Below are 15,125 nucleotides of genomic sequence, written 5' to 3'. Positions count from 1 at the left end.
TATAAATTATATATTTAGATAAGACTTGAACGCATTACTTGCATCGAAAATTGCAGAATAACGGATCTTGGAACAGAACCAGTCCTATTACCGATTATTCAAAACGAGAGTGTTTATTGAAAAACCTGTTTTTACAAAATATGTTTAACTTGAAATTATTTTTATTTCATTTTATTTAGGCCACAAATAAAGCAGTAGTATAAGCCAAAGGTTTGTTTCCATTCACGCTGGAGCGCAGCATTACGCACCAATGAAAGGGTGTGTTGTTTTCACTAAAACACAAAATAATCTATACAACTCATGTCGAAAAGAATTGTCAAAGTTGTTTTTTGTTTAGTATGATGTAGGATTTTGAAATATGAGTTCAAAATGACTTGGTAGTGCGTGCTCTGAACCTTTACGCGTCTTTACGCACAGACATCTCCAGCTTTTTGACGCTGTTTTTGTTTGGTTTACTCTATAACGCAGACACGCATTGCAGCTCGGCACAGTTTAAAGCTGAGGACAGATGGTTATCTTATTAAATATGATGCTTTTGTGTTGTTTATGTCGAATACGAAGCCAGTTCAAATCGTTTTGTGTTGGCTTGGGGGCGTAGCCGTGACGCATGGAAACCGACGCCACGGACTTGGATATATACCGCACCTCTTGACGGTTACAGACACATCTCCTACGACTTCGGATTGGAACACTACTGTGGCACAAATACGACACAGAAAATGTCTCCAAATCGGACTTTTGAAGCTCTCCCATCTTTCCCTCCAAGGTTTGCTGTTGCCAAAAGAAAAGAGGCTATTGAGTTGAGAAAGGTAAGTCGGACTGGACTTGGGCAATTAAAAAAAATACTCTCTCTGATAATGTTGTGAATGCAAACTAAACGATTTGTGCTCTTTTCAGACAATGAAGCCACTGATGGAAAAAAAAAGGCGTGCGCGTATCAATGACAGCTTGAACCTGTTGAAAAGCCTCATCCTGCCCCTCACAGGCAGAGATGTAAGTTACTTTATTGCACATTCTCAACACCATTTACAGATTATTGTCCAGTAAAGTCAAATTGGTGTTTAAGTCCACGTGTTTAACATCTGCTGTAACGTTTTCTCTGTAGAAATTTCGCTACTCCAAACTGGAGAAAGCTGACATCCTCGAGATGACTGTGCGCTTCCTCAGCGACATCCCACCTGTCAACACCAAAAGTGAGTTTTTTTTTTTACCCTTCTCTATTATTACTTAGCAGCTGAATCTATTTCCAGAAACTAAACTAAGAACCTTTTTTTTTCCAGACTCAGCAAACAGTTACAGAGAAGGTTACAAAGCCTGTCTCCAGCGCGTCTCCGCTCAGCTCCCCAAAACGAACTTGGATCCAGACGCGTGCCAGCGAGTCACCGACTTCATCCACAAAGCTCACTCCACTCCGAGCTGCCTGAACTGCCGCGCCCAGAGCTCCAGGTGCTTCCCTCAGATGCACCAAAAACTCCTGAACCTGAAGTCCAGCTTCAGATCCAGCCTGGGGGAGCAGCAGTCCCGCAGCGGAGCAGCAGCAGCACCCTGCAGGGTGCAGTCAGGCCCGGAGCCGCGCAGCTCTGTGTGGAGACCCTGGTAGACCGCTGCAGCTGTTAAAACACTGTAACACGTTTCATAAAAAGGGGGTTGTGGTAAATAGATAGAATAATCTGTAAAAATGCATCTTTATTCAGAATATATTACTATTATTAAGTATTATATACTTATGTTTTACGCGCGAGTCTTTTGTCCTGTATAAATTGGATTAGACGGTCGTATTTTTCTTAAATCCGCATGTATGTTCACGTCATTTATTTAACATTTAGTTCCTCGGGACTAAATGATGGGGGGCTATTGAAACAGCCCTGTAAGACCCAAAGGGTCATTGTGTGTATGAATCCGCACACCAGACTTGTGTCCAAGTCTGTGCAGATTGAACAGTGTAAACATAATATGTCAGAGAGTATCTCTTTGGGGATGTGCTTCATTTGTTTGCTATTTTCAGCAAATGTTGTATATGATGTAAATAAAGCTGCAACGTTGTGGTGACATCTTGAGTTGTGTCTTTTTGTTCACACTTAGTAAGTCAGAATATAATAAACTTTAGTTTACTGCAAGGCTTTAAAATGCCTCTCTTGTAAATTAATCCTCGTGACTCAATGAGACTACACTGTATAAACAAAGGTTGGATGGAAAGACAACAAGATAAAATGACGTTTTGTTGCAAGTATAAAGCAAACTCTTTAAAAGCATCATAATCTGCTATAAGCAGATATAAGATTATGACTGGAAGATAATAAAATAGTATTTCAAATATAAATACGTGCAAAAACTAAACTTTTCTGACTCGAATTAACATTTGGTGCCACAAACAACACAAAAGACTCAAGTAAAAAGACTTTAGATGTTGGATATTCAGCTCAACAGCGCCCCCAATGATCACAACGAAGCGCTGCGCCAGAGTAAATAACATTAAAGTGGTCTCTGCTGCCCCCTACAGGTGAATTAAAGTATTGTTGAGGTTTATGTAGGTCTTTCGAGCATGTTTTAATTCACCTCTTTAAAAAGCCAAATTACAAAGTAATGAGTTTTTTCCCCCCGTTTCAGTAATGGTCACCTTAATTGAGCCCCTTTGAGAGAACAGTTGTGCATTCATATCAACTATCTCCTTTACTCCATTTGATCAGACGGTGTCCACAGCAGGCTGCGGACGCCGGTGAGGAAGTCCGTTCACTTCACATCAGGAATCTCTTTGAAACATCATGCCAGGAGCAGCTTCATCCTCCCTCCAACTGTGCAGGTACATTTAGGACTCAGGAAATGTGCAGCTGAGGTGCACACATGCTAGTGTTAGTCATGCTAATGTTTAAGTGATGGCAGCTATTGTTTGCTCACGGGGCGATAACGCCGATAATCCGCCGCTTCAGGCCGCGTTCATAACAAACACATAATGCACATCATGTCTTCTCTGTGTTCAGACGGTGCCATTTGTTCTGTTTTAGTTCAAGATGAAAGAGACCGGATGTTTTAGGTATTTTAGCTAGTTGGGGTCTCTCCTCAGCTGTTATTGTTGGAGCTCAGCGCGGTTGAGAAGTGCCAAGGACAACACGGTCCCTGTAGAAATGATTTTAAAAGCTTCACAGGCAGGACGTAGATTAGCTGCTAGTCTGGACTGGAGTTGAACGCATGTTCTCTCTTTCTTAATTACTTTTTCCTAAATATTATCCAGAGGAATATCACAGACACCCGTGCATTAACATTGATGCATCTGACGTCCCAGCAGAAACTAAAGTGCTGTTCTCAGAACAAGCTTGCAAGTTTGCTTGTAGCTTAGCGATGTGACGTTCGTGAACGATCCGGATCATTTGAACGGTTCTTTACAACGAACGATAAGAACCGAGTTGCAGACAGTAAAGAGCCGTTCCTAATTTTAGTCTTCTCCTCGTAATATCGTGATGTTTTCCTGCTCAACCATTCGCTTTTTCACTGAGACAGAAGAATGAACAAAGGGGTAGCGTGTGCAGCAGCTTAGGACGGTGTGTGTGTGTAGAGAGGGAGGCTTCGCTCAACAACCCACGTGACGGATATACGCTGTACGTGATGGCGTCACCGTTCAAAATTGAACGACTCTTTTTTTTGAACATCTCTATGAAACGGATCATAAAGATCGGTTCCCTCCAAAGAGCCATTTATTCCATCTCTATTGTAGATACTGCTGCTCGCCTGTAGGGGGAGCTAAAGGACTCATCCACAGTGGTGTGGTTACTGGTGAAGTTAGGGTAGTTAGATCTGTCTGTCTCTCTCTCTCTTCTGTTTTTGTTCACTTCTTTCTGTTCTGTGCTCTGAGACGACTTCTGTTGTGACTTGGTGCTGTATAAATAAACTGAACTGAATTGGGAGATTGAGGGGTGTGTGCAGTATCTTAGCTGTTCCTTATAGGACTGCACTCGTCTGGACAGACATCTTTGAGTCTTCTTACTGATGTTACAGTCACTTCTGGGATTTCTACGGCCATCACCACTGCATTCTTTTCTTGCTTGTCGACCACCACAATGACCAGTTGGTTACGTGTGCCTGTCTTGATCTGGAAGTCCCGGATCTTAGCCCTTCCATTCTTCACAACCCTTGGTGGCGTCTTCCACTTTGACTGTGGGGCCTCCAGTCCACACTTGGCATAGATGTTCCTGTATATTATTCCAGCCACTTAGTTATAGTGTTCCATGTACGTATATGGATACAGAATTACATTTGTAAAAACAACAAACAAATAAGGCACAAACTCATCAACAACTTGTACCTATTTTACAAATCTTCAAACCCAACAAGTCTACATTAATATTTTATGTATTTGTTTAAATAAAATAACATAAAACACATTACTAGAAAAAAGAACTAGTATTCTCAGGAATTCAAAAGATTGCATCAGATCTTGACTGACTCGATCTCTCATTTTGAGTCTGCACACTGCAGGTGATGGTGGGAAGGCAAAGCTCATTATCAATTACTCAGATTCATAATTATTGAGCGAAAGTTTGATGTGAACTACTGAGAGTCAGTTACAACACTTACTTTGAGCTCTAACAGATTTCGTGGTAATGGATGAGATTAAGATCGCTGTAACTCCCTCATTTCTCAACACAAGATAGTCCGTTTAAATCTCTGGTATTAAAGGTAAAGGGTGCATTCCTTTAAAAAATGGTTTTTAACTTAAACATAAAGAAAACCCCATTAGAACCAGGCTCAGGAAGGCAAACACTGTGTTTGGTTTGAATAGAAGACTTTTGGACTTTTCTGGCTCTAAAACGTGAGAGTGAATTAAATGGGGTACAGTTAGTGGCACAGGGAACATTTTAAAGTCAAGAGTAAAATAAATCGAGTTAAACACCGTAACAATGGGAAAGAAACATGTTTTCTTAATAGAAGTAAAGAAATACTTCTACAGTTTCATCCTTCAAAACACAGCTCCAGATTCACAAGTATGTTTGAGATTTTGCCCAATACATTAGCAAAAGTGTTTATCTAGAACAAAGAAAACAATTTTATTATTCTGCAGACCCTTTGAAAGAAAAATAGATTAAAAAAAAAGATCCAAATAAAAGCTAGGTTAGTCTTAAACTGCATTTTAAAACTGCATTTGAAGTACACCAAGGGGCTGTTATTAAGTAAGAGCTTAGCCAGCTTCCCAAACCTTTGCCACGAGGTGCACACAAGTGCAAAAGTGTTAAAATAAAGACAAAAATAAATTTAATGTCATCTAATTTTTACAATGAAAGAAAGAAGCACGTTTCTTTTTTTGATCTTTGAACATTTGTTCATCCGTTCCCCCATTTGCAAGACAAATTTTCATCAACCGTTCTTAAAACCACTGTTTAACATTATCGGACATATTTCCTGCTCTTCCGGTCTGGTGTGACACACATGCATGATAACAGCGCTGGTAGGTAGACGCCTGACTTTCAGTCTACTGGGTGCACAGAGATCCAGTTTGGCCGGTCATGACTTGCAGGACGGATCAGCTTGTTAAGCAGGATGACATCACTCACAGCAGTATCGTCAGAGCCCAAGATCACAAAAGTTGTGAACGTAGAGATCAGACGCCCAGGGAGGTGAGGCAGTGTGTAAAGATGCATTGCTCTGGGCCTCTGAGCAGCACGGCAGCAGCAGCGATGGGAAAACAGCAGCCGAGTCCAAGTCAGCGAGTCAGCAGGGATGTTTGTAGAGGTGGGGAGGCTGAATCTCAACAGGGCTCCCAAATCCAGCTCAGCAGGTACTTCAGTACATTTTTTTTACAAGGTTACTCATTAATTACGATTCCCTAATCGCCTATCTAATAATTTAACATCACTATTTATCTTATATGATTTTTAAATTCAAACAGGCCTCTGCAGCTTTTAACTATATACTGATATGGTTTCTTGCGAGCACCAAGAGATGCTGAATGAAGAGCATCCTGTTTTCTGTCACACATACCGCACCCACACTTCCTCTGATACTGAACACTTTTCCTCTTCAAGTCTGACATAGTTGACAAAAAGGTACTTTTAGGTGGTGTTTAAGTTAGATTTAAAAATGATAGTTCATAAACATTAACTTGTTTCTGACCCTACAGCTTTCCCGAGAGTAAATTTATTAAACAATAAATCAATTAATCGCATGATAAATGAAAATAATTGACCTCATTTTCATTTATCGGCTTTATCTTTTCTTCGTGTCTCTCTCTTTCTACTGAAGACACTGGATGACAAAAGGCTCAACTCCGGTGCTCTTCACTGACCCCTCCCTTTCTCTTTAAAATCCATTTGAACCGTCAAAAATCACGTTTTAGGATCGTTAAAAGCCGCTAAGCTACGAGCTAAGGTAACAGGCCGACCTCAGGATAAAACCTCCGTCTTGTCGAAGCTCCAAAATTCACGGTTGAAACTCGTGCCTTCGTCTAAAAAGTTGTTTTTCTCTGGAAAAAGAAGCTGAGAACTTGTTTACTGATTTTTTTTTATTAAAAGCTTTGTGTGGAAAATGTTATGCAAAAGAGCTCAAACCACTTCGAGCGAGAACCAAAGAGAGAGCCCATGTCACGTCAAGGCTGCTCACGCCCTCATTATTCATCCTTTGGCTCAGTCTTATACTGCCATCCGGTGGTCAAACAAAGGTACTACATGCAAAACAAATTAAACATTTCCTCTTAAATTTGACAATAATTACTAATTATTGTTAAATTTCAAACAATGTTATCGTTTATCGCAATAATGTCTGAGACAATTAATCGCCCAGCAAAATGTGTTATCGTGACCTGCCTAGCTGTCGTATCAAACATTTTGTCAGATGTTTTAAAATCATTTTTTTGGGTAAAAGTTCAAAAACAGCTTCAAGTAAGAGTGCAAACAATAAAAGCATGCAGGCTTTCAGGTGACTAAAAGATATCAAGTAAATGCTTTTTGACTTTAAGTAAAATCTGGGCGCACCCTGTGGCTACCACTCCTTGTGAATTATACAGTCCAAGATTTTGTCTACAATTTAGCCTCGAGTCAATAAACATAGCTGGTCAGAATTTGATCTGTCTGAATAATAATTTACCACCTGAGGACAGAAATTCTTTAATTCAATATTTGGCAATAATAAAAGGCGATGACTCTATCAGATGTACAGACGTGCTCACGTGTTTCCGCCCTGCTGCAGGGTAATGCGACCAGATGACGCCAACATAATGGGCAACGTTCACGGTGGTATCATCCTCAAGATGATTGAGGAAGCTGGAGGGATTGTCGGCACCCGACACTGCAACACGCTGAATGGGGTAAATATCAATCATATGAGTTTTTATTAATTATTTTATGATAGCCGTGATCAAATGTCAGAGCTGGTGTTGAGCTGTTTTTAAGCCTGAACCAGAACGAACAAACCACACGTCAGTTGTATTTAAAATATTTAGCTTTTCTTATCACCGTCCATGTCTTCACTTCTCATCTGGTGAACTTTAACTTGCACTGATTATCATCTCATCTGATGTGGCATTTTTGTCTTATTCTGAAGTCATGCAGTACGTTCAGTTCTAGTTGAAATCTAGAACATTCACAATCAAACTGCCTACAACGTCTGAAGAAAACGACTTGTTCCTTCATGTTGCTCCTGTTTCGTTGCTGATTGTTTTTTTCTCCCGTTAGGACCGTTGTTGGGTAGCTCTGGTTCGAGTGGAGAAGACAGAGTTTCTGTTCCCCGTGTTCATCGGCGAGGTCGTCCACGTCTCAGCAGAGATCACCTACACGTCCAAACACTCACTGGAGGTTCAGGTTAAAGTTGTGGCTGAGAACATCCTCACAGGTGACTCATTATGATGCTAGCATGAACTCATAGAAGACACACACACATCATCTCATGACCATCGGACTATAGGGGCCGAGATGGGGCAGCCGACTTGGGACCAGAAAGTTGCGGTTCGACTCCCAGGCATTCCCACATGTTGTGGTGTCACTGAGCAAGCCACCTAATCCCCAACTGCCCCCCCGGGCGCCTACATAGCCGCTTACTGCTCCACCTGGGTGTATCTCATGTGTGATGGGTTAAATGCAGAGAACAACCTGCAAATGGTAATGTTTAACATTTCTTGTGTCAGAATGAATGAAATCATCAGATCTCATCCAAAAATTGGGTTATAAATATGGGAAAAAATGTATATTAGTCACTTCGATGTATAAGTCGCATGACTTGCAAATGTATGCAAAAAGGTGTGACTTATACGGCAAAAAATACGGTAATGTCATCATTGTATGGAACGTACAATGATGACAAACTCAGACTTCCCTTCCTTTTATTATTGCTGCATTAATTATTCCTGACGGTCACCAGGACTAAAAATGCAGCTGATTTCTAATTATCACTTATTCCCTTAATACCTCATGCTGATATTGAATGGGCTCTGTTTTATTATTGAATATTGAATAACAATGTAAATGCTGCTAGACCCTGAACTTTTGGACCAAATACAGTGTTGCGTTTTCTTGATTGGCTGATGGTTGGGGTTAGGACCAAGAAGAAAGAGGCACAGAAGTACTGGGTCAGACGTAGCTTATATAAAAGAAAAACAGAGAACACAAAGATAATGACAGCAGTAATTTCATATACAAACACAGAGAAATTTAAAAAAGCTGAGTGAAGAAATATTGTCTTTCACCAGTCTAGGCCCCTTATGTTAGCAGCATAACTAAAAGAATAGCACAATATAACCCAAGCTAACTGTGACTATAAGGTTCAGTGAAAAGGAAAGGCAAGTATTTTGAGTCAAATACTTGAGCATTTGTACTGTACCCAGACATTTGCACGAGAAATGTACTATTTGGTCTTTAGGGGGCACCAAATCATAAATAATGTCACACTGAGAGACAATTGCTTTAAGAAGTTGCAGCATTGTGATGGAAAGTTGTCTAAGCATATTTAGTTTATTGGCTATGACACCATAAAAATAAACACACTTATATGTTTGCTGGCCTGCACACACAAGAGTTTCTTGAGTAAAGCTGCAAGAAAGACCAGATTGGACTGACAGAGCATCGTCTTTAACCTTTAAATGTCAGACGTGCAGACCAAGAAAACAAAATTGTTGCCAAGTGCGCTGTATCCGCCTGCAATCATTTATAGGTCTGCATTTATCCATGAGAAACATGGTTTTTGTTGAACCGCTGAGATGTGGGTTCTGAATTAATTTTAGGAACGCAAGTGACTCATTCACTCTTATTTTAAAATAATTTTGTTCGTGAAGACGCAATCTTATTTTTAGGTAACCTTCTTCAGCTTGTTCTAACCAAAGAGATCGAGAAACCAAAACAGGATGAGAAACAGGATGAGAGTGTTTAAAAAAAGAAAACTGAAAGGAAGGAGTGGAAAAGTCAGACTTGTTAAAAGAAAATGGCAAAAGAAGAAAAAAAAAATACCTGCACACATTAAGAAATGGAAAAATAAATTAGGAAAAAAATAGTTATGAGAAACAAAAGAAGTATCCCCTGGATGGCGGTTGCCCTAGCAACAGGCGTATACTGGTTGGTTGGCTCGTTGCTGGGCTGAAAGCAGGCTGATGGAGGCAGTTAGTGACAGGTGGAGAGCAATGCACATACGTGCAGGCATCGGCATGGACAGCCCTCAGCGGCTTTTTTTTTTTTTTTTTTTTAGGAAGGACCCCTAACAGAGAAGACCAAAAAAAAAAAAAAAGAGTTCATTGAGTGAATTCATTCAAGGCATGAGAAGTGTTCCGATATGTGTGCAACTTCTTTTTTATTTCAAAAAATGTTCATACAAGTGAAGAAGTCCCCTAAAATACCAGCATGTGCTGCTGGATCTGGTGGAAGTGTGCACTTTGCAAGTCCACAGTCCTCTGCACGGTGCAAGATTTGTCACATTCGTCATGGTGACTAACACAGTTTGGAATAACCTTGAACTGCCAAGAAAGCAGACCGACAGGCGTGAGACTGGAACGGATATTTTAGTGGAGAGTGCAATATTCTGACACGTTTTTATTGATCTTGTTGCAAAGAACTTGTATGAACTGCTGCTGAGTGTTTGGAGCAGCTTCAGTATTAATGATGTCACAACGATGTCTATCTCTTTTGCACACATGCAGCTATTGCTAGAAATTTCTTATTCTTCACCTGGTGATCGTGATAAAAATTTAAATTTCTTTAATCAGGCGAATCAGAAGGTTGTTCAGTTTGATTTCCTTCAAGTGGCACTTTTGCTGACTGAATAATTTTCGGAAACAATCAATTAACAGAGTGTACCATACTTTTTGCCATATAAGCTGCACCTTTTTGCATAAATTTGCGTGTCCTGTGACTTATACAGCGAAGCAATTTATTTATGTTTTTTCCCATATTTACAACTCAATTTTTGTCTGAGATCTGACAATTTAATTCATTCTGACATGGAAAATATTGAACACTACCATTTTCAGCCACTAGAGGGCCCTCAAGTAATGTAGCAAGCCAAGTGCCTCATTAATTGGTAAAAGTGGCTATTAATGAGGCACTTGGCTTGCCATACACAGTCACCTTCGTCTCTGTCCGGAACTCCTGGAGCAAACGTCAAATCAGCTACATTTTTCCGCGCTGCCCAGGTGAAATGCAGCTGATTTGACCATTAAAGTGAGAGAGTCAGAGTCCGAGATTCTTTATTGTCATTCGCACCTCATGTGGTACATGTGGTGGAGCGAAATTATGTACACAGGGTCCCAGTTACATCCAACAATAAAATGTATAAGAAAAACAATGATAACATCCAAGATATGAACTAAGAAAAACATCAACTAAATATACACTAAGCCTAACAGCATAAAAACATTACGTCGAACATCAGCACAAACATGAACATGAGTCTGTGTGAGCAGATGAGCACACATGAACACATCAACATTGAAACAGATCAGCAGCAACATTGAAACAGATCAGCAGCAACATTGAAACAGATCAGCAGCATGATGTGATTTTTTTCACAGTGATTATTCTGGTTAGAGATTCATGAGTCTAACAGCTTCAGGGTAGAAGCTGTTCCTCAGTCTAGTGGTTCTACACTTAGTGCTCCTCAACCTCCTTCCTGAGGGGAGCGGGGCAAAAAGTGTGTGTGCTGGGTGAGTGGGGTCCTTCATGATGCAGGTGGCTCTCTTCCTGCATCTGGAGGTGTAGATGTCTGTGATGGTGGGGAGACTGACCAGTGCATTTATTAAGGAAAAGTTTGACTGAGACACACCTTTGCTATTGTGTCGAGCAAACAAATAATTGTTTTTAGTTGTTAATCTTGTTAAATTCTTGTTAAAGTCCTCATGTGCACACTCTCGCAGCCTCCATTTTGCAGCCCATCAATTTTTGGCACAACACCGGCCCACATTTCCAGGTGGTCAGCGGTGACGCATAATAGATGCGACTTGTACGGCAGTGTGACATGTACAGCAGAAAGTACGGTATATGTGTAGATTTCTATTTGTGTTTGAAGTAGGTTTGAATATATATAAAATGCACAGAGTATTTTGTAGATGCATTTTTGTGCAAACATCAGTAAAACGTGCACAGTAGCTTTTTTCTTTTTGTGCCCATTTGTGTTTCCAAATGGGTAAAAGTTCAATGTTTTGCTTCTGACGTGCACTTTGATTCATAATTTTACAAACGCGTGTTTGCACATTGCACGTGTACTTTCTATACGTGCCGCGCCTTTTCATCAGCGTTCGGCTCTTTAAAAGGTTCCTGCGGGGCCGAGGGGGAAGAGAAGATAACGGGAGCAGACATTATTTGCTTCTGTCATGTCGGTTTAGCGTCAGGCCTCACACACTGTGGCTCAGTCAGATACGGATGCCAAGTGGATGTACCTGCACACATGCTCTAACAAAACGCACGCACATTTCCCAACGCACTGATGCGCACACACAAGAACACGCGGGCGTGTAGGGAGGAACGGTGCACAAAGAGCCTGATATGCTGACACATTAGGCACAGAAAAAGTCGCTCATCTTCGCATCCTCACACCCACACACATGCACTTTAAACAAACACGTCCCTCCTTGGTGAAGCACTGCACTGTGGCAGAACTGGCATATTTTTACCCAATAATGTCCAGATGACTTTCCTACATTAAAGAACAAGATAGATTAATTACAGAGGAATAAGAAAAGTCATAATTTGATTTTAAACTTAAGGATGTGCTGTTTTATGCATGGCTGTGCACATAAGAGGGTGTGCGTCTGTGCAGCCATGCATGTTCTTGTAGCTCTGTGCCTGCTGCGCGTTCTCTCTGCATGCATCTTTGTGTTTAGGCATTTATGTTCATTTTTTTGTGCGTTTGAATGTGTGCGTGTTTACACGCACACGCTGGGGGAGGAAGCAAAGCATTCAGGTTCCACAGTTAGTCAGGCAGCATCTCGTCAGGCAGGCCTCAGTCACAGACCCCCAGGGTAAGGCTGCCCACTGTGGGCACGAGCCGTGATGATTGTCCCCGCTAGGTTTGCACATGCGCGCTAACATACACATGCGCATTCGCTGTCAGATCTACACATGCCACAGCACGTAGACTGTTCAATATACCCGCCCATGTACAGAAATGTTCTAAAATACCCAGGAGCGGAACACGGCGCACAATCACATGAACATGCTTTTCAAGAGCAAACATGCACAAATCATGTATAGTCACACACAATCACAGATCTACACAACATTTTCATAAAAAAACAGATTATTTATATGAATAAGAGTTTGTGCTCTGCTACCCATGTACGTAATACTACCAGAGTTGTGTAGTTGTGATGTGTGCACATTCAAGTACACATTTACATAAAGATAGGATAAAGAGATTATGTCCCCTCAGCACACAGACACACACGTCCTCTTGAAGATATAGATGGGAGCAATGCATTGTGGGTTGAGACTTAATAAAATCTCAATAAGTTGCACAATTACACATATGGACAGAGTGAACAAATTAAAAATGTATCATTTTATCCTTATTTTAACATTTGTAGCTCGGTGGTTTACATAAAATGACATCTCTCTTTTGTTTTAAAAAAAAGAGAGAGACGTCATTTTTTTAACAGATAAGTAATGTCCGAGTGGCGCAGTGGGTAGAGCTGCCACCGCCGCCCCTCAGCGAGAAGGTCGTTGGATCAAATCCCGGCCGAGGACCTTTCTGGGTGGAGTTTGCATGTTCTTTCCGTGCATGTGTAGGTTTTCTCCGGGTACTCCAGTTTTACTCCCACAGACCAAAAACATGCATGTTAGACTGACTGGTAACTCTAAATTATCCCTAGGTGTGAGTGAGAGCGTGAATGGTTGTTTGTCGCGTTTGTCTCTATATGTGTCCCTGTGATGGACTGGAGACCTGTCCAGGGTGTCCCCTGCCTCTCACATAGTGATTGCTGGATATGGGCGCCAGTGACCCCCCCATGGCCCAAAAAAGGAAGAAGTGGGTAAAAGATAATAGATGGATAGAAAGCAATGTCCTGTGGTCCCATTGTGACATCCTACAATCAAATTATATTATATATAATACTAATAAATAATATATATATATTTCTGTGCAACACTTGCATTGCATTGCAGTTGTTTTTAGGTGAAGTGACAGACTGGACTTGATTCCTCTCCTTTTTTTACAACATGTCTTTTGTTTTTTAGATTTGTGCATACTTTAACATAAACTTTGACACAAATAATTCCTAATAACCCAATTCAAGAGCTGTATTGCCATATTAAAGAGCATACAGTAACTAAATGTTCTATAAACTGAGGTCATCCTACCATCAGTCACTGGTAATTTTTCCATTTACTGTAGACTCGATGAAGCTCGTGGAGGCTTGTTTTACCAGTATGTAACTTATTTGTTTTATTGGCTGCAGGACAGTTGGACTTTTTAATGATTCATTTAATGACAACTTATAATTTAAACCTTACCAAAAAAATAAATAAATCAAGAACAGGACCAAAGGGAAGTGAAGTCTCTTGGATGAGATATATAATGTTATACAAATCCTCAGGTAAAGATCAAGTTTTGACTTTCGGTCTTTGGGGGACAGAAAATGTAACTAAAATGAGTCAAAGGTGAAGTGGAGCAGAGATTTTTGATTAAGATAAACAGGGTGATTAGATAATCTTAATTAAATCAAGGTTGTAACCCACCAGCCCTCTGAAAATATAAATGTCTCGCTGACGGCCATTTTCAAACTTAAGTGGTCCAAAATGAAGAGACATTTGTTCGCATGCTTTTAACTCCAAACACTGATAAAAAAAAAAAAAAGTCTTCTTCAGATTCCTCAGGGATTAATTGTCTTTAGTTGTGAAGATTGTGAAACAATTGACATTTTATTTTTTAATTTAATAGTGAGTCAAAACATGAAAGATGAGCATTTTAGATATATTATCACTAACGATCTTTATTCACTGCAGAAATAAATATTGTGATAACATAGCTAAGATTTACAACAGGAACTGCCACATGGTAAAGCTCAGCTGCGTAAAAGGACAAAAAAATATTTACAAAAAAAAATGTTCTGGAGTCTGTCAACCGCGGAGCCGTTTTTTGTTCCACAGCTGGCGTACATTTTCTGAGACATAAAGTGCTGACAAAATAATCCTTGCTAAGTGGCTTAAAAGCTGTTCATGTATACAGTTATGTTTAAATCAAGTGTTGGAAATTTACTCAAAAAGCTCTGCCATTAAACACATTTTGCCATCGTGAATAAACTGTTTCTGTCAGGCTGTGTCATCCCCATAGCAGGGTTGAAATGTACCGGTAGTTAAAAGTCACACTGAACCTTGGCACCGCTGAATGGAAAATTTGTGGTTTTGATCACAGGGACCAAAGCACCATGAATTAACCTTACTGTACCGTCTCCTAACTTGGAACAAGGTGTTCTGGACAGAGAAAGAAAAACTACGTTTTTCCTGCTCTGAGGCTTTAATTAAGAGCAGTAGGTAGAATACAATGGAGAAAGTAGCAGATTGAATGAGTAAAAACATAGAAAAAAAACCAAGCTAACCCCCCCCCCCCCCCCATCCCCTTAAAGAAATAAAGAAGGGAGTGAGAAGTTTGAAGCTCACAGATCACACATCTTTAATTTAGTGGTTCCCGAACCATCGGGGGTCCATGAGCTGGTGTCTGTAAGTCCC

At 40.4% G+C, this 15,125-nt stretch overlaps 2 protein-coding genes across 2 annotated transcripts; both read left to right on the top strand.

Annotated features, from left to right (window-relative positions):
* The first annotated feature begins 719 nt into the window (after positions 1-719).
* On the top strand, positions 720-1,600 carry LOC119417077 (transcription factor HES-2-like). The gene is made up of 4 exons (XM_037684284.1): positions 720-809; positions 898-993; positions 1,106-1,193; positions 1,281-1,600. Exons 1-4 carry the CDS (start codon positions 720-722, stop codon positions 1,598-1,600), a joined length of 594 nt encoding a protein of 197 aa, XP_037540212.1.
* A 964-nt stretch (positions 1,601-2,564) lies between these two features.
* LOC119417078 (cytosolic acyl coenzyme A thioester hydrolase) lies at positions 2,565-7,834 on the top strand. Its single transcript, XM_037684285.1, has 4 exons — positions 2,565-2,580; positions 2,688-2,800; positions 7,174-7,291; positions 7,659-7,834. Exons 2-4 carry the CDS (start codon positions 2,763-2,765, stop codon positions 7,827-7,829), a joined length of 327 nt encoding a protein of 108 aa, XP_037540213.1. The 5' UTR covers positions 2,565-2,580; positions 2,688-2,762; the 3' UTR covers positions 7,830-7,834.
* The last annotated feature ends 7,291 nt before the right edge of the window (positions 7,835-15,125 follow it).

This window comes from Nematolebias whitei, chromosome 11 (genome assembly GCF_014905685.2).
Source record: "Nematolebias whitei isolate Nwh7 chromosome 11, NemWhi1, whole genome shotgun sequence".
In the NCBI taxonomy this organism is placed as follows: Eukaryota; Metazoa; Chordata; class Actinopteri; order Cyprinodontiformes; family Rivulidae; genus Nematolebias; species Nematolebias whitei.
This window is presented reverse-complemented; position numbering and strand designations above follow the sequence as displayed.